The sequence below is a fragment of the Protopterus annectens genome, chromosome 4.part1 (assembly GCF_019279795.1).
Source record: "Protopterus annectens isolate FY-2018-M chromosome 4.part1, PAN1.0, whole genome shotgun sequence".
In the NCBI taxonomy this organism is placed as follows: domain Eukaryota; kingdom Metazoa; phylum Chordata; order Ceratodontiformes; family Protopteridae; genus Protopterus; species Protopterus annectens.
The window spans coordinates 916,896,044-916,908,290 of record NC_056734.1 but is presented as its reverse complement, the minus strand read 5'-3'; the positions used below and the strand labels follow the sequence as shown (position 1 = coordinate 916,908,290).

Sequence of the window (12,247 nt, the reverse complement as noted above, 5' to 3'; positions counted from 1 at the left end):
AGGGTATAAATAATGAATTTACCGTACACAGTTCGATATTTTATATGAAATAAATGATGAAATTAAGTCAAAGTTCCTTGTACTGTATGATGAAATAACAGAACATTTGTTCTTTTTTTATTTGCAAAGATTCAGAAAGATGTCACCACCAGCTTAATTTGACCAACTCCACTGGCCTAGTAGCATAATGCTAACATTTTGTCATTCAAAAACAAGATAAAGCCACAATGAGCAACATTTCAGTAGTGCTTTTTTATTATTTCTCTAAATAGAATAGTGGTGCAGTTAGAGTTACTGTTCTTCCTATAAATCTAGATAAAGCAGTTGTGTGGGCATGAGTGCACACACAAACGCACACACACACACACACACACACACACACACACACACACACACACACACACACACACACACGCACACATGCACGCAGTCACACAGACACACACACATGCACACACACACACACACACACACACACACACACACACACACACATGTACTGTTGATGTGTTAACATTTACACTTGCTACTTCATTGAGAATACAATTTTCATCGGGAATCTTAAGGAAAAAAATAGTACCAGATCTATTAGTTCCTTATATTTTAAACATGTATTGTAATTCTAAAATACTCAAAACAAAATATAAAGTAATCTTACACACAACAAAATCAATACTTAAGAATAGAAAAGTATTAATCAGTTACCTGTAACTGAAGGTGATGAGCAGTAAAAGCTTCCTTGTGTGTTAAAACAAACTGTACCGGTAGGACAAGGGGAAGCTAAACATTCATTTATATCACTGCAGATGGTTCCATTTCCTGCAGAAAACAAATATGAAATATATTGTTGCCTGATCACATTTGAAACAGTAGAGTGCAGTATACACAAGCAGACAACCGAAAATGTAGACCTGCAAGAGAGAGACACACACACACACACACACACACACACACACACACACACACACACGCACACACACACAAAATATGCATGCATGCATTTGTACACATACACAGACACATTCATAGGCACTCATAGCTGCTCATATGCACACAAAGATACATATGCCAATGTGTGTGTGTGTGTGTGTGTGTGTGTGTGTGTGTGTGTGTGTGTGTGTGTGTGTTTGTGTGTGCATCAGTGTGCTTGTGTGTATATTTATTATACATATGGCTGTGTATATCTGTATGTGTGTGTATAAAGATGCTCAATAAGTAACTGTTATAAATATCAGAAAGCCGGGCATTATGAAAGGGATCATTTTGGTAACTTTGTTTAACAAGAAAAGAATCAAACATATATTAATGAGGAAAACAGAGATTGCTGAGATGAATGATGTCCAATTATTACTCCTGAAGGTTTTATTATTTTTCCTGTTGTGCCTATGCAGCCTTTTCATTTTTTCTACTTTTGGCCTGATGCATGTCTGTATTAATGCACCGCTGCCACTACTAGACCTCAGTGTTCCTGGTATCCTGGTTTAATATGCCTAATGTGGAAACACTTCTGCTTCCTACTGGGTGTGACTGATGGCTCCACTACCTCCACTGTCCCATTTGCTCTATGGGGGGAGGGGACATACTGAGGTAGGTGAGAATCATATGTCCTATCCATTCCTGCCTGAGGGTGTTCATCAAACCATTCTTCAACTGCTGTGGAATGGGCACCAGCCTCCAGTTCTGAGGGATGGTCTACATCTCTACAAGCACAGCATCCCCATACCTCATATACGCTCTTTGATATCTCCACCTACAGGAGGTATGCCTCTATATGTTATCTCTGCTATGTGTTAATCCAAATAGCTAGCTCATATTCACAAGAAAATGCTCTACTGCACTTCTGGTAGGTATCAGCAAGTGGTGAAGTAAAGCCACCACCCTTCTCCTGGCATGGGTGACCCAGCAACAATCACTCCCTCCACTCCCTCCGACAATTCCTTGAGGTGCACAGTCTGTTGATCAGACTTGGTTCATTTGGGCATAGTCAGGCCTTTATCATTCTACACGACCTTAGCCATCCAAACTAAACATATTTTTACTAGCACAATTATTTTTTTCTGCCATGCTTTTCTTTATGTTACCTCTCTTCATGGTATGCTCATGATGTCATTGTTAGAATTTCATTGTTCTTACATAACTCAGGATACTAGCATTAATGATGTCATATTCCAGTTAACCATTTTCCCCAGAGAAGGTGAGAGTAAGTAACTGAGAATAAAGCTTAAGTTGTGGTTTCAGGTGCTGTGTTTTTATGTACTAAGTCTAAGATCACCAGTGCCATCAATAATCATCATGACAGCACTTGGTATCCTTGCACCAAATGAACACCCAGTGATAAATGCATCTTCGTGGAAACTACATCTGAAAAATCCAACATTTGGCACATTGGATGTACAATAACATGCTAGTGAGGTAAGTGCATAGTAAGGCTACTTACCTAGTAGAGGGATACCACTATCAACTTCACTCCTCTTTTCCCTATCAGTAAAGCAGGAGATCCCCAGCACCTGCCCCCCTCTCCTTATGTCTAGGGAGCAAGTCGTCACTGCCTCTCAAAGGCACAAATACAGCCTCCATGGGACCTGATAACATCCCAGGATGCATCCTAAATGAACTCACGCAGGATCTTGCAGCACCATTAGGCATCCTGTTCAACCACAGCCCAAGTACTGGCTTTGTCCCAGTTGAGTAGCGGACAGCCACTGTCATCCCTTTGCACAAAGGTGGAACATCCACCAATCCAGGAAAATTTAGACCAATCAGCCCAACTAGCCTGATATGCAAGGCCATGGAGTGGATTATCATGGAGCTCATTAACAAGGACATTGGCAACCTCCAAACACTTGATACCACACAGATTGTTTTTTTTTTCAAGGGGAGATCATGCCTGCTAAATTTGGTTGACTTATTTGAGACAGTCACCAAAGTCATGGACGAGGGGAAGATGGTGCACACTGCCTACCTTGACCTAGCTAAGGCCTTCAATACTATTCCCCACTCAGGTATAATAGATAAACTCTCTCAACTAGGCATCACTCTGTATGTTACCAGATGGATAGCAAACTGGGTCACTGATAGAACCCACCAAGTCAAAATAGGGGAAGCCACCTCAAGCAGTCGACCTGTAATGAGTGGTGTACTCCAGGGATGGGTCTTGGTGCCTTTGTTGTTTGGGATATACATTTCTGAGGTGCAGGCCAAAACCAGTGGGCTATGGTTGGCCAAGTTTGCAGATGACTGTAAGCTGGACGCTGTCATCAGTTCACCCAAACATATGACTGGTGCTAGAAACATGGCCTCAAACTGAATGCCAAAAAATGCATCATCATCCCGTTTGGGGAGAGTGATGTCCCCACAAATTATCACATTAATAACAAGGTCCTAAGCATGCAATCAGTTGTGAGGGACTTGGGCACCCAGGTTGATAGCAAACTGACTTTTGACCACCATATTGCCTCCATTGTACAAAAAGCTTTCTACATACCCTACTTCATTAGTAAGGGTATCTCATCCAGGGACAAGGTGGTCATAACATCCCTGTATGCTTCCGTTATAAGACCCATTACTGAGTACAATGCCCCTTTTGCCATGTCCCTCACAAAGCACATACAGCAGCTGGAGAGACCACAGAGGTTCCTCACCAGGAGAATCCAGGGCCTCAAACATCTACAGTATACAGATAGGTTAAGGCCCTATCTCTCTATTCAGTCTCCTATAGACTCCTCAGAGGTGACCTCTCTATGGCATACAAAGCATTCTCAGACCCCGCCTTGATGGGACTGCTGCATATCTTCAAGTCAAGCTCCACTCAAGTAACCCACACGCATGACCTCAACCAGGTCTGTGACATCAATAGGACTTGTTAGCAGGACAGATTTCTGTCCCAGAGACTCTCCCTTCTGTGGAATTGACTCCCACTCCACATCAAGCAGAGTACCTCATTAACGCTTTTTAAGTGCAACCTGGATAACTGCATGGGGAACAGAAAATACACTCCTGGGATTCCACCTGTGTCCCTGCTTGACAGGGGCATTAGGTGCTGACATGTCAGAACACGGGCTAAATTCTTGACTAGGCTTACAAGGGCCTCAGGGCCAATAACCTAGTAACTTACTATAATCCTTAGAAGATGGTTTCCTTAGGGAGAAGGTCTTTCTTTCTTTTTCAGTTACATTGACTCTGGGATTTTCCAAAATGTGGGCAACTCAACTGCTAGGTTTATGGTTCTCTGGAAAAACTTGTTGTTCTTATTTTATCAAAGGATTTTAATAAGCCTTCTTACTGAGGTTCTTGAGTGCACTTGATCTGCATTATTGGTCTAGTTGGGGAGTTGTTGACTACAGAACATGTACACCTAATGCAGTTTTGATGTTTTTTTTTTTTTTGACCATTTCTGATTTTAATGAGTATTCATTTGTTGGGTTTGATTCTAGTCATTCTCATAAAGAGACACTCTGGCATTTTAGGGAACCTATTTGGCTTTTCTTCTCACAGGCTATTCTATTCCATTTTTTTTTGTTGTATGATACAAAAAATATTGCTCTAAGTTTTTTAATCTTCTATTTTAAGGTAAAAGTTTTAATTGTTAATGTTTTTCTTCAACATTCACTCCATTCTTGGTAGAGATTGTGTGTTTTTTCTTGGAGAAAATGTCAACTTCTTTAGATCATAATTATGTTTTACACCCTAGTTTCCACTAGCCTAGAAATTTCTAGTACAAAAAAGATCAAAGGCTTAGATGATCATGCATCATGTTGAGAATACGTTGATTGTTATCATGTTTTGTTTTGTTTTTTCTTGTACTTTTCTGATTGTATGTCATCATGTAAAGTGGCATGCACACACACACACACACACACACACACACACACACACACACACACACACACACACACACACACACAAACGTGTAATAAACTAACATGAGAACTATTCTCTGTATTCTCTGTAGTATGACTGATATTAATGCAAATATAGTTATGTGATACAAATGTGTAATAATGCTTTAATCACTGAAGCCTTTGGCTCTACTGTTTCTCTAACTAGAAACTCTGTTTAATACCTTTACTAATTTCAGGAAGGCATTCTATACCTCCCAGATGTCAAAGGTCTGAGTTACATTGTCATATTTATTAGTCCCAAACTAGACCACTTAGGTGTTTTCAGTGACTATTTATATACAGCTTCAACATCAAATTCCTCTTGCTTAGATTTGGATTGCTGTTAACGACAGTTGAGCTATGTACTATGATTTATAAAGTTGCCATGGACTTCAGGCTTTGCCTCTTCTTCCAAGCTCACAGCCAGTAATCATACCCTTTAACTGTATTGCTATTTCTCAAGTGTTTGATACCTGTCTGTAGACTGCTGTTACTCCGTATTCCAAGAATACCTTGTATCTGTTCATCCTGTGTGCCCTTCCTACCTCTCTGAGTGGGGCTGCTTTCTGTCTTGAATCTTCATATTATAATGATGCACTTTTTGTTACATTAATTAAGCAATTGGTGCCTCAAGTAACTATTTATTTAGTTGTTTGTTTTCTCCCTCCATTCCAAAGAATGTTATGTGTACTGATCACTCACAAATTGAGATGACCTGATAATGAACATAAGCATTATCAGCAAAACCTAGGTTTATAGGTTCACAGGCAAGTACTAGGCTAGCTGACCTTCGGGCTATGTTTAGCCTAGCCAATTTCCCTTTCCATGGTGGGAATTAAACCCTGTACCTTGTGTCTGTGAGCTAAAGACATAGTCAGGGGCCCCAACCACAGCAAGTTATCTTATTTTGATGTTTTGTTATATGTCAGTCAAATCAACAAAACCTAGTACAGCAAGCTTATGTACTTAATAAACTAGGTGGGTAATAATAACTCTTATTTATATCCCCTTTAAAATTCAAAGATACCTCTGTTTATGGTAAATGTGTTTTGTCAGATAACCGGCTTCTTAATATTATTAAATATTTTGCCACTGATATAGTGCCATCGATTTAACTAAATCATGCTGGTGGGCATTCTCTGCACTAAAACTAACATCATAGCCAACTTTAGGCACTTGCAATATGCATGACTACATAGGGTCTTTAATAATCCTTGGCTCTGTGGGGGCCCCTTTAATCATCCTTAACTGTATGAGTGCCCCGCAAAAGCTGTTACTGGCTGGAGAAAAAATAGAGGGAAATGTATTCAATTTTTGATAATTCTCTTTAACTGAAAAGTATTTGTGATAGGACCCTTTCAGGATAAAGTTGATAATCAGTGAAAGAGATCATCAACTCAGAGTGACTACTTTCCGTCAGAGACAAATGTTAACAGAATCAGGGACAAATACAGAAAGACTCTGAGACAATCAGGGTCAGTTAAATATTAGCACAACTGATTGGAGTCATTGATAGAATAAGACAAGTGTGAATTAGTATACATTTTCTGAAGTAAAATGTAACTCAGAATCAGGGACAGTGGAGAAGTATGTATATGAATGGAATTACATTTTACTGGTTGGTACTTCTCCTCTTCAGTTGTTGATATAAGCAGTCTTTTCTTATTTATTTGTTAATGTTAAAACATCTCTGAAGGAAATAACAGCACATTTATATATAAAACCATACGTTTTGTAACAACATGTTGTATGTCTCTGACTCATTTCTTACAATTTAAATCTAAAGTAAACAGACTGACTTTATATAAAACTTATCAACCTATAATATGCCCCTGCAACTTACATGGCACATGAGATCATACAGCATGTTATACAATCCGTATACAGCATCCTAGCAGAACTGGATTCTGTATTTGATTTGCACTAAACTGTTCATTGTGGACATAGCCACTGATCTACATTTATTAAAATAATGATTCATTTTTATTAGCTGAAATTATATGTGTTATGCTGGTGACTGTTACTCTGGTTTTCTGTTCCTATCATTATTCTGTTTATCATTTTTTTTTTTTGTAGTTTATACAAACAGATCAAAAGCAGATTGTGTCTGTTAAGAGATTAAAAGCAAATTTTAAAAACAGAATACTAAATAAAGAAAACTGTCAGGAGAAAATCAAGTTTTGTTGAAAGACTTAACCCAGTCTAAGATGTCAGATTCTATGATTTCCTTTGTTTTTGTACTTAATACCAATTTAAAAATTTTATAGGATTTTGGTGGAAAACGAAAAAAAACAGTAGCTTTGAATATAAATTCACAAAAACAAATCTTCTGAAATGACAGCCCAAATTTATTTTACATTATACAATGACTGGCCATTAACATTCCAAAGGATCATGCTGATTCATCAGCCCAACCAGCATGCCTGACATAAATCCATCCATAAATGAATGGTAAAAGTCAGGTCGCCCCGATTTTTTTCCATTAATATATGCTGCAAAAATTTTACTTTCCTTTCAGCATTATTGTACTGTGATTGCTTTGGTTTATAAAAAAAAAAAAAAAAAAACTAACACAAAAGCAGAGACTAAAACTAAGGAGAGATATGGGATAGGCAAAAATAAAAGGCTAATCAAGTATGTTATACAAAACTAGAGAAACATACCCGATTATCCTTTTATTTTCTCTGTCCCATCTCTCCAATACATTGAAAGCCACCTGCTTTCAAAAAAAAGATCTTCCTTTCCTTCTTTCCTTTATACAGCAGTGATGTACTATGTAAGCTAGGGAAAGAAAGTCCCACGCATGTGCAGTACATCAAGAAAGCTCCAGGATATGGAAAAATTGTGGAAGAGCAGTACCGAACCATTATTCAAGGGCATTATTTAAGAAATGGAAGTAACATTTTTCTTAACTAATATCATTGTATACTAGCAATAACCAACTCTGTGGTGTGATATATTGAATATTTACCATGATTGGCTTTGTTTAATCACCTGGGCTTCACCCTCATCCTTAAACCACACCAAAGGTAGATAAATCTTCAATGTACCACATCCATGCCATCAGTTATTGCTATTATAGGTTGCCTAACAAACAATAGGGTAAAATTATATTAAAGCCTCTTAGTCATCACAAGAAATCATCATTGCAAAATATGATATGTGTGAAATCAGTTCCCTGCACCTCGCTAAGTATAAACAGGACATATTTTGATCCGATGAGGTTACCTCACTGTTATTGAATGCCTCAGTCACTTTTCCCATGGGAAGTTACGGACATTGCAGATTTTGGTGTGCACGGGCAACAGTTTACTTCTTTTCACAGATTTCCTTTCTGTCTTTGTTGATTTGTGTGTCTGGGAGGGCTTGCCCTCCACATAAGCATTGAAGTGCGATGCTCCTCTGCAAAAAATGCTGATATTTAAGTTTTTGTTCAGGTTAAATTCTTGACCTGTTGAGCCTGACAAGTTAGTTCCTCACCAAGTGTAAACTTGGGGAGTCATAGTGGAAACAAATAGAATTCCTAGATAAATGTTACACTAACAGGGTTGAAACTCATCATGAAGTAGCAGCAAAACAAATTATTCTTTTGTTAAATTATTATACCCATCTGCATGGACAAAAGCTGAGGTGTTGCTAGCTATTCTTGCACCCGGTCCCTTCCCCTGATCTCGTACCCCCCCCTCAACTTTATGTTGAAGACTAATAAAAGATTCTTTCTCTCCTTCTCTCCTTTTAAACTATAACACACTGCTGCATTTCTCAGCACTGGTATACACCGAAGACCAATTCCCTAATACTTTTTATCCCTTGCCCTGTGCATCCCACACATGCTTTGTCTTTGTTTTCTAGCTGTGAGGTATACCAGGGCAGCAATATGAGGCTGTAAGTATAAATCTAAATTTTCTGGCTTAATACCTGTTTGTACCAGTCTGTCTTTGAAGACCAATATTGTATTATAATCATTTGGTCACCAGAAAATTAGGAGTGCACAATAGATAAAAAAAAGAAAAATAAGTTAAATGTTTGCAAAAGAACAAAAGGAGTGACTGGGTATAAAGTGTAATGTGCTATTAACACATGATAAAATAATCAGTTTAGGAGTATCTGAGCAGTAGAAGAAAATTGTATCTTAATGAAATCAGTAAAGCACTGGGGGTATGTCATTTATCAGGGGTTGGTAGAGGGGACTTAGAGTGAAAAACGTATCATCTTGTACTGTTGAGTGAAAGAAAGAACTACTTCCTTTGACTTTAGAAGGGGACATACAGATACATCATAGCAGCCATTGTGTGATATATGGTTGTTGCCCCTTCTAGCCCCTTCTGTGCAGTTAGTTAGAACTGCACAAACATTTTCCATAAGAAAGGTACAAAGCATGACATACAGCTTTATTTCCATATCCGATTTTAGTGCAATTTAGCTTATTATGATCGGATCAATTTATTTATCACAGCATTGTGTTGCAGCTAAATATTTGAGTCTGTTTTTTTCCAGTTTAGGCACATAAATATGTTTCAGTACAACCACTTTGAAATCCAGATTCTGAGATTCACCATGGGTTGAAGTTCATCATATGATAAATTATTCCACATTTAACTCATGTGTCATACAGGATTATATAGTATAGTACCCTTGTACTAAACGTAAAGATTTTGGTAGCAGCTTAGAATAAAACAAAAGAAAAAGTTGCTATTACAGTTTGCAAGAAAGCAACTTTTGTTCATCACTTATAGAAGAATGGAAAGAGTACCAGTACAGCATCAGCGAGAGTGCGTGTGAGTACTAGCCAGGTTCTGCATTGATGGCCTGCTATTCATAAATCATCTGGTCACTGTTAGCTGCCCAATTTATGCGAGTGTGGGGTGACTATTGATCTGTCAGACTACATGAATGAATGCGTGTATATGAGTTTAACTTTCTTTTTGTGTTTCCTGTCTGTGAGAAAACAGGGTGTTTCCATAAAGAAGCAGGCTAAATCTAAACATATGAACCAGCTGTTAGAATATTTAATGCGAACAAAAGATACATGGAAACTTTTTCTTTGCTCTGTTGCTTTTTAGTAGAAGCATTGTTTTCCAGAATATTTTCTCCTACTATCACTTTTTGCTGTTACCTGTAAATCCTGGATTGCATGAACAGTAATAGCTTCCTCGTAGATCAGTTGCAGTGCAAGTTGCATTTGGAGAGCAGGGAGAATTCAGACATCCATTGTATGTGGCTACAGAAAACAGATATGATTTAATAACAGCTAAAACAAAGAAAAAAATAACCACCATTCTAAAGATTTTATACTGCGTTATTTTGTGACATTAGAAAAATACATAAATACATTTATCATGAATAACAAAAGCATAGCATGTGTTCTAATTGCTGCCACATGGGCAGCATAATGCGTTTCAGACAATGCTATGGTCACTCCTGGTTTCATTTCACCAAATTTTTTGGGTTTCTAATACCATGACAGGAATGGAAGCCATTACTAAGTCAATGTATAGTTAACGTTCATGAAATTAGTATAATTTTAACCTTTGATGGTAGCCAAAAATGCTCTTTGCAGCACCTGCAATGTACCCAGAATTTACTCCTTCTGCAAATCATACTCCTTCTGGATTACATGTATTTGCAGCATACCTTAATATGACTATAAATTATTTTTTATATGTTGGTTCAGCTACTATTGGAACTGCCTGGTTATCTTTTTCTGCATTGCTCTAATTTCTGCCTGCAAATAGTTATATTTTTGAATTTGTGTCTATCTGTACATAAGACGATTTCAATTATCAGTGCTATATGATCTCATATGCGAGATTTCCATTGTATATGTCAATGCCTTCATTCAGTCCAGTTCAAATGATCAGTGCCTTCAGCTGGAACATTACTGTGTTTTAAATACTTTTTTAACACAACTTGTTGCAGCTAAGACTAGGCCGAAAGAGAACCATGTAATTTACTGACTTTGTCTAAAATGCTGACTAGATAAATTCAGCTAGTCAATGATATTGCCAGCTATGCAGTTTAGTGACAGAGGGATTTGTGTTGCATGATTCAGAGTTCTTTGTATGCAGTTCCACTAAAACATTTATCACTGAGGGAATGTATAAAGACAATGGATAGTGTGCAAATGCATCATTCCCAGCAAATTTCTCTAAGAATCAAAGCCTATAGAACCATACATCTGTCAGACTACTATGATTGTAACTAAAATGCTGCATTTAGATCACAGTTCTACCATTCAGCATAACTGCTTGCTTCCAAGGGAGGATTACTAGTTGCAACCTAAAGCTGTTGTGTAATTGTGCTTACACAATACCTAGCCAAGATCACCACTAACAGTAATGTTTGTAATACCTAAAAAGCAATACAGTTCAAGAAGAGAAAGTAAAAGAAAATAACTTTATACTGGGATGAACAGTACAAGGCAATTAAATCTTATTTTAAAAATGGTACTGTTTTGTTCTTCTACCATATTTAATTAGTTGATTTTGTTAATGTGTAGTGAACTGATTAACTTATTAGAAAAATGCACAAGTTTATAATGCATATTTTGTGGGATTTATGTGTGTGTGTGTGTGTGTGTGTGTGTGTGTGTGTGTGTGTGTGTGTGTGTGTGTGTGTATATACACACACACACACACACTATATATATATATATATATATATATATATATATATATATATATATATATATATATATATATTCATACACACTAGCTATTCTGAACTGCAAGACATATGTAGTTTTGCCTGAGATGAATAGGAAGACTGTTTAAGGAATCCTGGGGTGAGGGCACACCTGAAATGTATAATTATCCCATTCTGTTTCCACCTATAGAGGAAGATGCTCACCGAAGATACAGGTATAACTATACTGCAAGTATATCTGTGAGGGAAGTAAATGATCTGCCTGGAGAGTGACATCATCTCTTTTGTCAGTAGTTGCAAAAGATGAGGAAGTTAAATGCAGTGGAAAAAAAGTTTTAGTATAGTGTAGCTTCTTTTGTGATGCAGTAGTGTACAATGATGCCATTTCTAAAAGAAAACAGGCCTGCATAAAAAGTGTACTTTCTTAAAGTGGTGCAGCGGTTGAAAATAGTGTCATCTGTTATTGTATACATAACAATCCTCCCTGATGGCATAATTTCTCATCAAGTACATTCCTTCAGTATGGTGTCCATGCTTACAGCTGACAAAAGGGCAAGAGAGGAACTTTTTTGTCTTGACTGCTTTTATATAAGGTCAGATATTCTCCTGGTTGCCATACATTGTATTATTTTCTTACATACATCTTATTTCCTTTCTTGGAGATTAATCACAGTTTAGAGAAGTAAAATGGCATATTTACTTAGATCTTCAGTGCTGTAGAT

The 12,247-nt window shown here is 37.4% G+C and overlaps 1 protein-coding gene across 1 annotated transcript in view; it reads right to left on the bottom strand.

The window, feature by feature from the left end:
* Nucleotides 1-12,247, bottom strand: part of LOC122801342 (fibrillin-2-like) — a 662,974-nt gene that overhangs the window by 343,634 nt on the left and 307,093 nt on the right. Inside the window, exons 37-38 of the mRNA XM_044070882.1 lie at nt 9,997-10,101; nt 706-819 (exon numbers count right to left, since the gene is read on the bottom strand). Of these exons, the coding sequence (XP_043926817.1) occupies nt 706-819; nt 9,997-10,101 (219 nt within the window). The remainder of the gene's footprint in view (nt 1-705; nt 820-9,996; nt 10,102-12,247) is intronic.